General features: G+C 44.3%; 1 protein-coding gene across 1 annotated transcript in view; it reads right to left on the bottom strand.

Moving 5' to 3' along the window:
* Positions 1–17,270, bottom strand: part of TRPC5 (transient receptor potential cation channel subfamily C member 5) — a 266,623-nt gene that overhangs the window by 117,788 nt on the left and 131,565 nt on the right. The window contains exon 3 of the mRNA XM_004000806.5: positions 16,715–17,113. Coding sequence (XP_004000855.1) covers positions 16,715–17,092 — 378 coding nt within the window. The 5' untranslated portion in view covers positions 17,093–17,113. The remainder of the gene's footprint in view (positions 1–16,714; positions 17,114–17,270) is intronic.

Raw genomic sequence — 17,270 nt, forward strand, 5'->3', positions numbered from 1 at the left:
GATCAAGGCTTATGGAGCCCCACTGGAGGGCATCACTCTGGAAGATCAAGTGGTACTTCTTGCAGGCATACCTCTGGAGGAGGAGGCTACCCTTGGTCAGTGTGGGGTGGAGGCCAGGACCTCCAGAAGTGGCTGACCACATGCGTGGAGGTGAAGTCCATGGTACTCTGGCCTGTGCTGAGAAAGTGAGAAGCCAGACTCCCAGAGTAACCAAAAAGGAGGAAAAGGAAAAGTAAGGAGAGGAGGAGATGATAATGGGCTGTATCAGCAATGGATGTAGCAGTGTTGCTTCATCCATGTTATACCCACCATTGGGAAGAAGTTCACCAATGTTAACTCTTGTTTTGTAAGTTTTTAAATTTACTTTGAGAGAAAGAAAGCACAAGTCAGGGAGGGAAAGAGAGAGAGGGAGAGAGAGAGAATCACAAGCGGGCTATGTGCTGTCAGCACAGAGCCCCCATGTGAAGCTCGAATCCACGAACCATGAGGTCATGACCTGAGCCAAAGTCGGACGCTCAACCAACTGAGCCACCCAGGCGCCCTCACCAGTATTAACTCTGAAGTGCTTTGTGATACTGATTTTTGTGAATGAAGCCATGTGGTTCAGTCTGCCTTGCTCAAAAAAAAAAAAAAAATCCTTTCCTATCTTACATTTCATTCCCTCTTGGTACAAGGTGGCTTCTTGCTCATCGGATCAATTTATGGATGCTGGCCCAAGGAAATATTTCAGCCCAGTTCCCAAAGAAGGAGCTCAGGATTGAGAATGCCGACTTGGTATTTTTATTAGGCCACACTGTTCTGTCTGCCTACTGGGTTGTGTTCTCCAGTCCTGAAGACCAAGAAGGATGGAATTGATGCTACCAGTTGAATCATTTAGTTGAAATTATGAATTCAGGATTCTTCCTCGGTGCTTTAAATGAACCAAAGTAGTGGGAACCACCAAAGAATGATTTTCAGGTAAAGACAGCCTAGCTTATTTGAACTACTTCCCCTAAATGATATCTATAGCATTTTCTCCGAAGTCAGTTCTAGGATCCAGAGAACAGTTTCCATTCTGATCAGACAAGCTATTGCCCATAGAAGCTTAGCACTGACGGCAGAATATATGAGTTCATCTTGTTCTGTTTCCGGTTTACAAAGGGGAACCAGCTGATTTAGAAACCATGGCAGTCTCTGATTAAAATGATGGAGATTCTAACACTGGCAGAAAGAAATCAAGCTCTCAGGAGGGAAGGCAGAAAAATAACTGCACAAAAGACAAGCCAGGGCTCACCACTGTGTACCCCCTTAGTAGTCCAAGGGAAGGCTATTTGGTTGGTAAAAGCTCTGAATTATGACTACATCTATATAATGGATGAATATTTCAGATTCAGTATTAGGGGTTGTTAGGCTTGGTTTTTAGACACAAATATATTTAAGTTTTAGAGAATATATTTTAATGCTCTCCTGCACTAAATGTACTAATGTGGAGTCAAAGATATTGTCACTGCGACATTTTTGTGGCCTTATTTCCTTGGGTCTGTAGATCCTGTCATCTAACAAGAGAGGTTTGCTTCATGGAATTGGTATAAGTCTTTTGGGGGCACCATGGAGATTGGAAACCTTGCCTTGAATTTTGTTCACAGCAAATACCAGCTCCTTAAAATAACAAATATTTGATTTCAAGAAGGTTTGTATATCTTTGGAATGTCTTTCCTCTTCACCAAGAGCTGAAATTTGTTTAGCCTATAAGATGAAGGATTTAGGTTAGATGCAAGGAAGACAGACTCCAGAATGTGTGACTATAGAATGCCATAAAGTTTACTCTGGGTGGCTTTAAAGACAGAATGATTTTTTAAATTTTATTTGAGAGAGAGAAAGAGAGAGAGAGAGAGAGAGAGAGAGAGAGAGAGAGACAGAGAAGCAGGCAGTGGGAGAGAGACATAATCCCAAGCAGACTCATGCTCAGCACAGAGCCTGATGCAGGGCTTGATCCCACGACCCTGGGATCATGACCTGAGCCAAAATCAAGAGTCAGACACTCAACTGACTGAGCCACCCAAGTGCCCCTAAAGACAGAGTAATTTTAATGTAGTGAAAACAACGCTCAATTGAAAGTCGAAGTTATGCATCTTGGTTCTGCTATATAAGTCAGTCTGTTGAGCCTGGATAAATCACTTCCCTCTGTGAGTCTCACTGTCCCCATCTATAAAATGGGGAGGAGGTGGACTAGACAATCTTTCTAGGTCGGACATTCTGTTCATCTCACTCATTCCTAAAACCACTTATTGTGACAATATGAATTGACTTGAAGCATTATACCAAGCGAAATACCTCAGACAGAGAAAGACAAATACTGTATAATCTCACTTATGTGTGGAAACTTAAAAAAATACCCCACCAAACTCATCAACACAGAGAACAGATTGATGGTTGCCAGAGGCAGAGGGTAGGAGGTAGGGGAAATGGATGAGGTTGGCCAAAAGGTACAAACTTCCAGTTATAAAATAAATCAGTCCTAGGGATATAATGCACAGCATGGTGATTATAGTTAATCATATTGGATTACTATAATTTAATACTGGATTGTATATTTAAAAGTTGCTAAGAGAGTAGAGCTTAGAAGTTTTTATCACAGGAAAAAAGTGCGAACTATGTGTGGTGATGGATGTTAACTAGACTTTATTTTTGTTGATGATCGTTTTGCAACATATACAAACATAAAATCATTATGTTGTATACCTGAAACTAATGTGCTGTTTTATGTCAATTATATCTCAATAAAAAACATTTATGGAGTACATGACATGTTCCGAAAGCTATTCTAGGCCCTGGGGATTCAAAAATGAACAAATTACAAAAAGCCACTTCTCTAGAGAGGCTGATACAGGCAACAAACATATCTGTTAGCTGGTGATAAGTGCTACTAATAATCTTGAAGCAGGGAAAGGGGGTAGGGAGCAATGGGGAAGGTGTTATTTTTACGTAGAGAGATCAAGGAAGGTCTGCCTGATAAGGTAGCATTGCAGCAAATATCTAAAGGAAAGAAGGGAGCCAGCCATGTAGCTACTTGGGTAAGGAACATTTCAGGCAAAGGCACTAATGCTAGACCATTCCTATAAGAGGCGACTATCGCTGAAGCAGATCGAGTGAGGGAGAGTGGTAGGAGATGAGAGAAAAGAGCAGGGGTCAGATAATGCAGGGCCTTGGAGGCATTGGAAAGGGCTTTGGAGGGTTTGACCAGAATGAAATGGTCTGACTTAGATTTTCAAAAGGTGACTGCCACTGGGAAAAGACTAGATTGTGTGGGGCTGAGAGAGAAAGCAGGGAGACCAGTTAGGAAGCTGTGATAATCATCCAAGTAAGAGGTAATGGTTGCTTGGACTAGGGTGAGGAGGTAGGGGCCATGAGAAATGGTCAGTTTCTAGGGTGGTCTGGAGTGATTCAAGGTTTAAAAGCTCTTGTCGTGGAAATCTCATGATTTCCTCTATTCTTTCTTTGAGCCCCTTCCAGATATTATGAGTCTATAATTGCAGTTTACGTACTTCAATCACAAGAAATTTTTGTTTATCCCCTTTGAGAATTCCCCAAATTCCTAGCTCTTCTGAAATCAAAGTGGAAAAAAAATATTCTGAGTAACAATGGAGGTCGTTGGTACCATCAGTCTAGTGAGGGCTTCTCCTCTTTGAACTTGGTAAGGTTGTTCTATTCTAGGGCTAAATGCCATTTTATTGACTGCAGGGCAAGATGACACTAAAAGCTTCTACATTATCAAGAATCTCTGCTGGCATTATCCGTCAGGGTTGTCTGACCATCTTATTTTGACACAGGTACTGTGTACTCTCTCAGTGTCCCCAAAACATTCTTAATCTAGATGATTGCGTCAGCATGGCATCGAGTAAAGAATTTGGAAACTATCCTATTTGTCTAATCAATGTAGACAATTTGAAGAGTTTAGACCAGAAATAGTATAGGCTTGTCATGTTACATTTCCTCTCTCATATGTTTCCTCCCTACTAAGGAAATTCGGGAAAATGTTTTCCCGTATAATTTGATACTTCCCTTTTTTTCTGAAGTAGCTATTATGCTGCCAATGAGTCAGGGCAAAGAATGGATTAAATGGATTTTTGTCATTGCTTGGGTATAAGAACTCATTCCTCTGCTAAAGACCAACCCTTCTTCCTGTTTCTGTTTCATTTCTACTTCCTTTGTGCTTGAGGTATAAGCCTGTCTGGTCCCTTTTATGCCTCCAACTTGGTGAATCCTAGCTATAAGAGCCATAAAGAGTTTCTTCCCTTTGAACAAAGGTACTTAAGCACTAAACTGGACACTTAAAAATAAAGGAATGATTAAGCATAAATACTCTTTCATTCAGGCTTTCTTATACCAGAGAAACATTAAGACATTTTAAGCATCACTTAAACAATTGTATACTTTTATGCAAAAAAGTTAAAAGATCTCGAATACAATTAGCTTTGCTCTTTGCTTCAGACTTGCTGTAAAACTGAGTAAACCACTATTCTCTAATACATCGGTGTTAATTTTAAAGGATGAATAAAGTGCTAATGACCTTAATAGGCAGAGTTTAGACAAATCAGTAAGAAAAAGATGAAGACACTAGTAGGAAAATGGGTTCAAAAATGAACAGCTGATTCACAGAATAGAACACATTGCTTACAATATGAGAGCATGTGAAATCCCACTTATAATAAAAATTCAAACATAAAACAATAATGAGGTAGCATATTTAAGTGTCCGATTGACAAAGATTTCCCCAAATCATTGACTTTTTTGCAGTCTCTGATTCCAAGGATGTGAGAAACAGGCATTCTCACACACTGTTGGTAGGAGAGCAATTTGGCAATAGAAATAAAAATTAAATAATGCGCATACTCTATGATTCCATAATCTTCATTACTAAGAATTTCCCTTGCAGATATAATCACACAAGTGTTCGAAGACACACATGCATGCACACACATACACACACACGGGTATTCATCACAGTAGTGTTTAGAAAAAAGCAAAATTCAAAAACCTAAATCAAAAATCAAAAACCTAAATATCCTTGAACAATTTAAGAGTTCATTAATAGAGGACCGGTTAAAGAAATATGGCACATTTGTATGATATAATGCAATATTGCCATTAAAAAGATTATGGTAAAGATAAATACCTTCAGAGGGAAAGAGGTCCACCGTGTGTCGTTAAAGAAAAAGAAGCAAGTCGCAGAGCATTCGTGCAAAGAAGTCTGTGTGTGTGTGTGTTTGTGTATATGTTTGTTTGAATATGCATAGAGAATACCTAGGAGGACACACCTATATTGTTCATAATGATGACTTCTAGGGAGTGAGTTTTGAGAGTAACAACATGTATTATTTTTACAACAAAAACTTTAAAATGAACATGGCTGTGGAGAAGGGTGGTGGTGGTCTGGGGCCCGGATGCTTGAGTAACCTCAGTTTGAGAGTTGAGAAATAATGGAGGGGGAAAGGGAGAAAACTGCTTGAGTAAATAGGGCACATATTCATTTTGCTTGGGTAGACGGAGCCCAAACTGCTTGACGCCTTCCCCATTTAGGCCCATTGGCAGGTGAGAAGAGACTATCAGGCTGTTCGATGACAAGGGGATGGATTGGAGGATCTCGAGGCCATTTTTAGCTCCACAGTTCTATCCACAATTCTCATATAGATAATGGAGCTGATGTTGCCCAACATCAAATCACTCCCGGTTGCCCTTGAAGAGCAGAAGAGCAGAGGAGGATTCACAAATTCCACTCTCCAGCTGCAGAAGTGTTTGCTCTGGGTTATCACCCCCCTTTTCTGGAGGAGAGTTAAAGGAGGTAGACTCACAGGAGATTTGTCAATGGTACCATGTTCCTCTCCCTTCTCTGACTTGTATTTCTTTGGACAGTTCTTTCAGTGCCTTTTTCTTACCTGGCTCACAGCCCCCCCCCCCCCCCCCCGGCCCCACCAGATTAGGGTCATTTAATCCTGCCAATGGCAACCAAGCGTACGTTTACCAGCAGGTGCCTGAAATCCAGGCCCTCACTAAAGTGGCTGTCCTTCTGACTCTGGAGAGTTTCTTCTGGTAGAAGAAACCACTTTCATTAACATGCCTTGTCTGTTGGACTCACTCTGCCTCCAAGCTTAGGGCTGGATTTATCAGTGACGATTCAGCATGAATTGCCAACCCTCTCTCCTCAAACCTTCAACCCTGCACCCACAGTTTGAAATTTATTCTATAGGAAATAAGGAGGAACGTTGACCATTTGAGTGACATGATCAGATACTAATGCTTGGGTACATACAGTACTTTCTTACCTCTAACAGCACTTATATTTTGACTAATTGTTGATAGGTTTGCCTCCTCTCTTCAATTAAGTTATTGAAAGGGACTTAGTACTCAACTTGGTGTGGTGGCTGAAAGAGGGTTGAGATGAAGACAATGGCACGGTTTCGAATCTAGAACACTGGAAGGATGACGGGAGGGATATGGGTGCCATCACCTGAGAGAGGATACACTGGATGCCGAGGAGGACCTAGAGGGCAAAGTGAGGCTAGCGGCGGCATTAAGAACACAGAATTTGCAGCCATGCTGCCTCAGTTTGAATCCCAGTTGGTCTACTTACTAGTTGCATAAGCTTGGGAAAGCTATTTAGCCTCTTTGTGCCTTAACGCACCCATTTGTAAAAATGAGTAATAGAATTATCTCGCAGGATGGCTGTGAGCATCAGACAAGTGAATGTAGCTTATGTATGTAGAATGGTGCCTGGCACACAGTAAGTGCAAATTGGTGCTTACTACTTTTATTATTAGACGTAGTGAATTTTATTTTATATTTTTAAAAACAATTTTTAAAAAGATTATTTTTGAGAGACAGAGAGAGTGAGTGGGGGAAAGAGAGAGGGAGAGAGAGAACCCAAGCTGGATCCACACCATCAGCATGGAGCCCGATGTGGGGCTCGAACCCCCAAACCGCAAGACCATGACCTGAGCTGAAACCAAGAGTTAGATGCTTAACCGACTGAGCCACCCAGGTGCCCCTAGACATAGTGAATTTTAAATGTTTGGGGTACATCTAGGCGGGCATGTCTAGCTGAAACTTGGGAAATAAATTATAGATCACATGATAGATATTGAGCTACAAAGGGAGAAGTGATAGAACTCCAGGCAGCACCAGTATTGAAGAAAGAAAAAAACAGGGATTCTGAAAAAGAGACTAAAAGGCAGTGGGCAGAGAAGGAGGAGGAACCATGTAGGCATGATATCATGGAAGCTACGAAAGTCGTCAGCCAATGAGATTAAAGTGGGACACCAACATTGGAACTGTGCGTATGGAGAGGGACTGGAAGAGAGGAGGGAGAGAATGTCATTTGGGGAAGTAGATAGATGAAAGGGGAAAGAGTCAAAGATCCGTATGGCCAGCTCCTCACAAATACTTGCTGAGGGGTAGCACTGTTCAACCAGTCCCCTGGGTTATCGGTGGGTCCAGCTTCTTTTGTTGTTTGTTTGTTTACTTATTTATTTCGAGAGACAGAGTATGAGTGGGGAGGGGCAGAGAGAGAAGGAGAGAGAATCCAAGCAGGCTCCACACTCAGTGCAGAGCCTGACGGGGGACTCCATCTCATGAACTGTGAGATCATGACCTAAGCCAAAATCAAGAGTTAGACACCTAACTGACAGAGCCACCCAGGCACCCCTCTGGCTTCATCCCATTTCAGTCCCCTCTGCCCCAGCTTCCAGTCAGAGGACCAGTGGCAATGAGCTGGGAGGATGGTGACTATTCACCAAGGTCCCAACTAAGGAGTGGTTCAACCAGTGACCACAGACTAATTCCCCTCTACTCCCACTAGGATCAGAGAAAAAAAGAAGGAGGGCAGATACATGAGCACAGGAACCCAACAACTGCTGTTTATGATAAGACTCAGGGCATACCTGGCCCAGTGCCCTGACTCTGAGTGAGGTATTTGGCACCTTCCATCATGAGGGTAATGGCGTCCCAAGCACTGCTTTCATCACCAACCCTTCACTCCAGCAGCCACTGTGAACAGGCCACCGTCATTCCAACTCCCCCAACATTACTCATTCACTTCCCCCTGACCAGCGTGCCATCCCTTTCTTCCTTTCCAGCTCAAAGCCTATTTCTTTTTTTTAATTTTTTTTTTCAACGTTTATTTATTTTTGGGACAGAGAGAGACAGAGCATGAATGGGGGACGGGCAGAGAGAGAGGGAGACACAGAATCTGAAACAGGCTCCAGGCTCTGAGCCATCAGCCCAGAGCCCGACGCGGGGCTCGAACTCACGGACCGCGAGATCGTGACCTGGCCGAAGTCGGACGCTTAACCGACTGCGCCACCCAGGTGCCCCTCAAAGCCTATTTCTTAAAAATGTTCCTCCCTTAAAACCCCTGTGTCTACTTGTGTCTGGAGTGTCTTCCTGTATTGTCCACATCACACATTTTAGATGATGTAGCATCCATTTGCTTGCACTGTTCTATTTCTGTCCCGCGGCTTTTGTTGGCATATGGAAAGGCACAGTAACAAGGTAGTGTTTGGTGCACTGGGATAGGACAGCTGGGAAGGGAGATGGAAGGAGAGCTCTGAGTTTTGCACCGATATTTCACACTTGAACTAATTTGCAACAAGAGGTATAAGCTGGAAAAACCAATAGCAGTGAGGAGAGGAGCCTGGGGTGAAAAGGAGACAAACATTGGCTGCCTTTTAGACAACTGAACATATTAGGTGAAGGAGGGGGGGGGGAGAATATCACACGCAGATGAGATATACCTGCCCTAGGACAGAGCAGAATAAGAAACTTCCTAACTGGACATACGTATGTCGACCATGAGCGTAAAGCTGTAGAAAGGAAGCCCTGAGTTGGTGGTAACCCTGAAGGGAGGGGGGGAGGGAGCGTGGCTAAAAAGTCGCATGTGTTTTTATTTAGTGATTTACTTTTTACACTACTTTAGGGATTCTTCTTTGTGAGGTGTTATGCAGCCAGCTCCCTTGGGCTTCTTGAAACCAGGTTTAAGTAATTATGCTTTTTTTTTCTTTCTGAGAGGTGAATATCACTATCATATCTTTTGTGTCCCTTGGAACACAGAAGGCCGTGCTCACTAAGAGGGGCAGGGGCTGGTTGGACACCATGTGCACGTCTGTTCTCCACACGAATCTATAAATTTCTTGAGGGCACTAACTGTATCTTTCAGTTTTACTGTGAGGCATATAATTAGCAGTCAAAAATACTTAGACAATTGAATTGAACTGAAGAGAGTTAATCATTTGCTGAAATTCTGTCATCAATGAGTTGTTCCAGAGAGACACGACTTGGAGCTGCTTTGTTTATTTTCAGCTTTGTTGTAATTGTCACCACTTCTGATGATCCCTCAGAGGCAGAGCGGAGTAGTAGAAAGAGTGGCTTGGGAGACAGGAAGCATTTGTGCCAGTTTGGACTCGGCTAAGTGACCTTGGACATGTTAATTTCAGACCACATGATTTTCAAACTCTCTATAGTTCTGCTCTGTGAGTGCAGTAGGCCTTGTCTACTGAAAATCAACAAAGATACACGAGAGGAAGTAACTCAGTTTGTCAGCTTGGCCACTATGATGTGATGCAGTCATTTTGAAATTTTCTTCCAAAGAAGTCGTTGATTTCTTTTTTTTAAAGTTTATTCATATATTTAGAGAGAGAGAAAGAGGGAGAGAGAGAGTCCCAAGCAGGCTCCAAGCTGTCAGCGCAGAGCCCGAAGTGGGGCTCGAACTCATGAACTGTGAGATCACGACCCGAGCTGAAATCAGGAGTTGGACACTCAACCAACTGAGCCACCCAGATGCCTTGGCTGATTTATTTTCTTGAGTTGATTGACACACCCCATGTTTTTGATCTAGAACTTTGACTTTGGAATGAAAATCAGAGAATGAAAGCTGTTACTCAGACTACTATAAAGGTAGATACCTACTGTTGGGCAAGTCAGGTAACAAAGAGTTAATAATGTTACTACTATTCTGTATTAATGCTAATGTATGGGTATTATATAGCAAATGCTACGGATCACAAATTATGCCAAGTGTTCAAAAATAGTTCTCACGTAAATCTTGCAACAATCTGTGACACGGGCAATATCATTATCCCCGTTATACAGGTAAGAAAACTGATGCTGAGTCACAGTGGACAACTTTTTCAAGGTCACTCAGTCTGAACTCTCAGCTATGATGTGCTAGTGGGTGCTTAATACATTTAAAAAACAATTAGTAAATAAGATTAGCTAGCATGTGATATCAGCATGGCTTCAGCCAGTAGAAGTAGGAGCAGTATTAGCTACTTACTCATCGAGTGTTTACTCTGTGTCAGGCACTGTTCTAAGTAATGTATGTGCATTAGTCCACTTAATTCCAGCTATCACTCTACGAAGTGGACTCCATTATTGTTCTCCTTTACAGACGAAAAAACTGAGGTCTGGAGAGATTAAGGAAACCTATCCACTAAACGGCAATTCTCTCCTTTACTTTCTGCTCTCATATTGAGTGTTGGAGATTTAGAGGTTAGACTCTTTAGGTCCTCTCTCTGTGCCTCAGTCACCTTTGCCCAGGCCCTCAGGGTGCCCCTCCACACTGTGCAATCTCTCCCTGAGACCAAGAGGCAGGCAGGAGAAGGGAGTAAATGTAGTGTCTCATTGCTGATTTTCTACAATCTTAACACAAACACTTATCAGTGTTGTTGAAACTTAATCTCACTAGCTCATCTGTGAGACCAATTTTAATTTGGAGCCATCTGCCACAGACAAATGAGTAATTATGGCAGAGCCCAGAGGGGTGGGCCTTGGGGAGAAGGTTGGCTTAGCCTCTTTCCGCCTGCCTGCACTGACGCAAGTGACCAAGAAAGAAAATTCTTTGGGTGGGCTGTTGATGCAAAGGCCAGCAGTTCTACTTCCCTGTTGCTTAAATCCTTAGACACCACTGAACAAGGAGGGATGACTTTGAGGTCATACAGCTTGCCTAACAGCAGAAGGGAGACCATTGTCATTAAGGCCGGGCAGAAGGAGGTAATCTGCGAACCGAGCCAGCCCGCTCACCAGCCTCTCTCTCATTGTATTAGTCGTTTCTTGTGATGAGTGCCACTTGCCAGCTGGTCTCTCCACACAATATGACCGGCTAAGTCAAATTGATAGAGTGAGGCTGAAAATAATAGTCATTGACCTCTGTCTAGCATTTAAATTTATTTTCAAAAGACTTTAATGTACCTTATTTCATCCTAATGACAAGCCCCTAGATTAGGTATTGTTCCCTTCATTTTATACATGAGGAAATTTAGTCATAGGGTGATTCTGTAACTGGACAGGTGTAAAACACCTTGGGTCTTGCCCAAGGTCATCCTGTTAGCTGCAAGCTGGTTAGTACCTCAAACTCTGAATTAGACTCTGTCATCCTGTCTTCTAGACGAGTGGCTGTCCAGCTATGCTTGCTCCTCAGGGACACACGGAGTGTGTGTGTGTGTGTGTGTGTGTGTGTGTGTGTGAACAAGTGGGGCTTTGGGCCCTGATCTGCACTTAAACTAGGCCAGCTCTGCTTGGGTCTGTTTGCCTATTTTACTTCTGGGAAGGATTTCATTTAATGAAAGGCTCTGCTTCTGAAAATGTCTGAAAACCACTTGCCTAGTAGTATTTCTCATGGAGAGTTTAGTGGGTTGAATGGAGTCCCCTCAAAAGATATACTCACCTCTTAACCCCCAGTACCTATGAATGTGACCTTATTTAGAAAAAGGGTCTTTGCAGATGTCAAGTTAAAATGAAGTCATCGTGCATTAGGGTGGGCCCTAAATCAATGACTGGTGTCTTAGAAAGGAGAGGGGGATCAGGACCCAGAGACACAAGGAAAAGACACGGAGGAGAACTCTGTGCGACGATGGAGGCAGAGATTGGAGTGATGCGGTTACAAGCGAAGGCATGGAACAGATTCTCTTTTAGGGCCTCCAGGAGGAACCAGCCCTGTCAATACCTTTATTTCAGACTTCTGGCTTCCTGAACCATGAGAGAATGCATTTCTTTTATTTTAAGCTTCCCAGTTAGTGGGAATTTGTTATGGCAGCCTAGGAAACAGATACAGAGAAGTCCATAGACCTTTTACCTACAAATGGGTGAGGGCGGGCTTATTAAAATGCTGGTTCCGGGCTCCAACCCCAAGCCTCTGAACCTGTAGGGGCTCAAGAGTCTGTATTTTGACAAGTTCGCCATATGCACAATGATTAATCTTTGAGCTGGTTTTGACCATACACAGGTACAAGACTCTGCTCCCAGAGTCAGTGCGCCAAAGGAAAAAGGCTTGATGTACAAGAAATTGGCTGGTATTAAGCCTTCTGTAGTGCAAAAATTTTGAATTCTGAGAATTATTTAAGAGTGTTTACCCTAAGGAGTCACAAAATCTGCCAAGAGAGTCAGATTTTTGGAGCAGCCAGAAGACCCCAGAACAACACACACACACACACATACACACACACACACACGCATGCACACACGCACACACGCAGTCTTATACTTGTCTGGTGCAGAGAATTCTGATAAAGCATCACCATTTTGACTTTAAGATTTGGTCCCTATTAAAAATGCAGTTTTCCATATGAGTGCTGATACTTGAAGCCAGTGTCAGACATTTATGCCTGGCCTTTGATCTTTACCTGAGAGCACTTTTGATAGGCTAGAAGAGGGAGAAGAGCAGGATGGGCTGAGCAGAGGGGGTCTCCTTGCCAGCCTGAGGCCAAGCCCTTGGCCAAGTAAAGCCAAAGAGGGCCCCAGTTTATCCATCCAAGATTGATGGAGGTCAGCTGTGCCCAATCTCTTGGCGACATGGGGGAGGGCCAGTGAAAAAGGCCAGGTGTTTGGCTTCTGGGTGTGGGAGGGGCACCTTCCTGGGAGTGGCCTACCCAGCCGGACCTGCGGTCCTTCAGGAGGCCTGTGTTTGCTCACATCCCTGATTTGCTCCCAGGTAAACAAATCCTGGTTCTATTTCCCAGAAAGGCAGAACTTCAGCACGGTGGTGGCCTGTTGTTATAGTTACTGACATATGACTTGCCACAGTGATTGTCAGAGCAATGGGAGAAAATAAAATTTAGCAGAGGCTGGTGGTGGGGGTTGGGAGAGAGAGAGGAGGAAGGGAAATCTGCCGAAAAGACTTGGAGCTGGGGCCGATGGCTGTGTGCCTTTGTACATATGGTATGATATTCAAGTATGGACAAAGGAGGTCTTACACTGGCGGTGTCTGAAAGGATCTTGGGAAAAGACAGCCTGTCCCAAACAGCTTCACCCCTGTTCCATACGCCTGACATTTCACCATTAGTGGTTCATTCCTGTGAGTTAAGCTCTGCCTTTCTCCAGGGGAGGTCACGCCTTACATTGTACCCTGGAGTGAGTTTTCCTGGTGCCTTTCTTCCCCAGAGTTTGCCAGGGCACTGGGGGAAAGATGGGGGAAATGGGGGTCATCAAATAAAGACATGGCCTGTTTTCAAAACTCCGAAAGTATTGCTAGTCCCCTCTTTGGAAACCCCCCTGTGCTCTGCTCTCTTTCGCAACAGTTATGAAGCTGAACGTGCAGGATGTCTGAGAGATACACATAGCTCTTCCTTATTCATCAGCAAATATTTATCTATCAGCCATTATATACTAGGCATTGGGTTAGGTACTACTGGGGGAAACATGGAAACAGTTGGGCATTAGATTATGCCTGACATTTAAGAAACAATCTAGTTACAGAGAACAGACATTTACACAAGTGAGGCTGACCAATAGTACACAGTTGTGTGTGAGTGGTGTCAAAGGAAGGATAGAGCTAATGACCGCATAATCTCAGGGGTGGGCAAGATCATCACAGGGTAGGGTGTCTGGGTAAGCCTTAGTTCAGAGTAATGCAGTTTTTATTTTTTTATTTAAAAATTTTTTTTTCAACGTTTTTTATTTATTTTTGGGACAGAGAGAGACAGAGCATGAACGGGGGAGGGGCTGAGAGAGAGAGACACACAGAATCGGAAACAGGCTCCAGGCTCTGAGCCATCAGCCCAGAGCCCAACGCAGGGCTCGAACTCACGGACCGCGAGATCGTGACCTGGCTGAAGTCGGACGCTTAACCGACTGCGCCACCCAGGCGCCCCAAGTAATGCAGTTTTTAAAACATTTTTTTAATGTTTATATTTGAGAGAGAGAGAGAGAGAGAGAGAGAGAGAGAGAGAATGACAGTGCACGAGCGGGGGGAGGGGCAGGGAGAGATGGAGACAGAATCGGAAGCAGGCGCCAGGCTCCGAGCTGTGAGCACAGAGCCCGATGCGGGGTTCGAACCCACAAACTGTGAGGTCATGACCTGAGCCAAAACTGGATGCTTAACCGACTGAGCCCCCCAGGCGCCCCCAGAGTAACGCAGTTAAATCACTCCGACCCTTAGCAGGGCTGTGGTGAAATGGGGCAGAGAACAAATCAGTTTTGATAGGAATGGTGATGTGGACTCAGTAGGGAACATATTCATACCTCTCTGCTTTGCTCTTCATCCAAATTCTGGCCTGTCCTTTCCAGAGAGCTCTTGATCCTTCACGGGTCTACCCTGTCTCAGAACTCTGTTCTGCGAATCCCAAGACTTAGATTGCCACAGAAGCAGTATAGCCAAGTGGTTAAGAGGGTAGGTTTAAGGGTTAGGTGGCCTGGGTTTGAATCCTGGCTCTGACACTGAACTGTGATCTTGGACAACTGATTTAACTGTGACTCAATTCTTCTTATGGGTAGAATGGGGGCAGTAATAATAGTGTCTACCTAACAGAGGTGCTGGGGGGATTAAATGAGCCAAGTGGTGTAAGTTACTTAGCATGGTGCTGGCTGCATACTATTTGTTCATGAAATAAGTGTTTATTGAGTGCCCGTGATATTGCAGGCACTTTTGTAGTGTGGGGTTACAGCTGCGCTGTATGAAATGCTGGTGGAGAACAGAGGCATTCAGGCCCTTTATTCAAGGAAATTTTCATCTACTGTCTTTCTTCCTGTTCTATCCATTCCAATTCTTAGTCTGAGAGTTATCACTTAAGTACTTTCTTTCTTTTTGTTTAACCAGGCAGGCAAACAGTAAAGCTCCACTTCCCTTTAAGCCGAGCTTTGGCCATGACCCATAAGGTTTGATCTGAAGTGTTCTCATTATCTGAGCACTTTGCAGTTTGGGGCTTGATTTTTACTATTTTATTGCTTTTTTAATTATTAAAATTTAAGAAAATGTTTATTTAGTTTTGAGAGACAGAGAGAGATAGCCTGAACGGGGGAGGGGCACAGAGAGAGAGGAAGACCCGGAATCCGAAGCAGGCTCCAGGCTCTGAGCTGTCAGCACAGAGCCTGACGCGGGGCTCGAACTCACGAGCTGTGAGATCATGACCTGAGCCGAAATCGGACGCTGGGCCAACTGTGCCACCCAGGCGCCACTATTTGTTTTGTTTTTTGTTTTGGCTTTTTAATGCATTGTCGTATTCCATGTTTGATGATACTGTATTTTTTTTGTCCCTACTATATCTTTCTCCCTACTTCGTCCCTACTATGCTCCAAAGGAAGAGAGTGGAGAGACCTGTCTGACTTGAGGGGTTTAGGAGAAACCTGCAGGAGACAGGACATGAAAAGACCATTACTGAAGGGTATTGAGCACTAGGCTTCATGCACTGGTTTCTCTTCTAATGAGAGCTTGTAATCACTGAAAGGGTGGGTATCAATGGCAGGATTGTTATGCTGTGCTGTGAAGAACAAGCCGGCATCGTTGTCCAGGAAGGCTTGTGAGAAAGAAAGGGGCTATCGGCAGAGAATCCAGTTAGAAGATTTTCATGTCAGTCTGGGGCAGTGATTCTGAAAGCTGAGTGTGCATCAGGATCCCCTGGAGGGGTGGTCAACACACAGCTTGGTAGGCCTCACCCCCAGAGATTCTGATTCAGAATTTGCATTTGCATTTCTAACAAGTTCCCCTGGTGATGCTAATGCTGCTGGTCCAAGAACCACACTTTGAGAATCCCTCAGCTAGGAGGGAGATGATGAGGAACACAGGGAGAGTGGTGGGAGGAGAGAAAGTATGTAAGAGATTGGAGCGAAAGAAACCACAGGGCTTGGGGATTGGACATAGAGGCGGGGAAGGGGAAGAACTCAAAGATGACTCCAGAGTATTAAACCTAAGTGCTTTGGAGGATAGGAGAGTCACAGAGGCAACCCCCTAAACATTTAGGGGTGGAATGTAGTCATATCACAGGTACTGGGAAAATACATGAACCCCTATATCCATTTGCACGTGCACCATAGTATTCACATTTAAAGGTCTTCTGTCATTGTCCGGGAGAGAGACCGGTGAGAAGGAAAACTCCCAGGTCTGTGGTTGGCCTCTTCTTTTCTAGATTGTAATCTTTGAGTAGAGGAAGAAAATGAGGCTAGAGAGCAGAGGCCGGGGAGGGTAGGAGCTTGGATGTTCTGGAAATGGAGAGCACACTTCTGGGTTGCCACGTATTGAATGTATACGGGCAAATGCTCACAAAGAAAAGGCAAATGAGGAAGACCTAGTGTGGGCCACGCAGAGTCGCTCTAGGATGCCACCTGAGATCACTGATGCGATTTCTGAGAGCAGAGGGTTGCCATGCTAGGGCTACTTAATGCCAGCCTACCTAACCTTCCCTGTTTTCAAGGCTTCTGATCCCGGGGCCTTATTGTTCCCGGCTATTTCCCAGCCTGTAGGGATTTCTCTTACCTGCTTCTCTCCACTGGGCCGCCTGTAGCTGAGCAGAAGCTCCACAGCGCCCACCACCTCCTTGCGGATGGCGTAGAGCAATGCATCGCCTACGTACACGCTGTGGTTCAGCAGTAGCTCCATGATCTCCAAATTCTCATTCTCAATGGCAATGAGCAGGGCGCTCCGGCCCAGAGGATCCATGCAGTTGATGTTGACATTGTAGTAGATCTCAGCCTCCTGTAGGGCCTGCTTCACGGTGGCATAGTCCCCCTTCTCCACAGCATTGAGGAACGCCTTCTCTTCTGCAGAGAGCTCTGTCTCAGCCCTCACGATTTGCAGGGGGATACGGTCTCTGTAAGGTGAGTAGTTGACTTTTTTGTAGTACAGTTGGGCCATGGTTCATAGCAACTTAGCAACCTGAGTGAGAGAGAGGGAGACCAAAGAGATGCTTAGGTGCCTGAAGGTTTCAACTGGTCAGTTTATGGAGGCAGCATGGCTAAGCGGTTGGAAAATCCTCAACTGTTTTCCCCCCACGATCTTTCTCTTCTTGCAAAGTGGTATAGCAAAAGAAGCC

Source organism: Felis catus, chromosome X (assembly GCF_018350175.1).
Source record: "Felis catus isolate Fca126 chromosome X, F.catus_Fca126_mat1.0, whole genome shotgun sequence".
Classification (NCBI taxonomy): Eukaryota; Metazoa; Chordata; class Mammalia; order Carnivora; family Felidae; genus Felis; species Felis catus.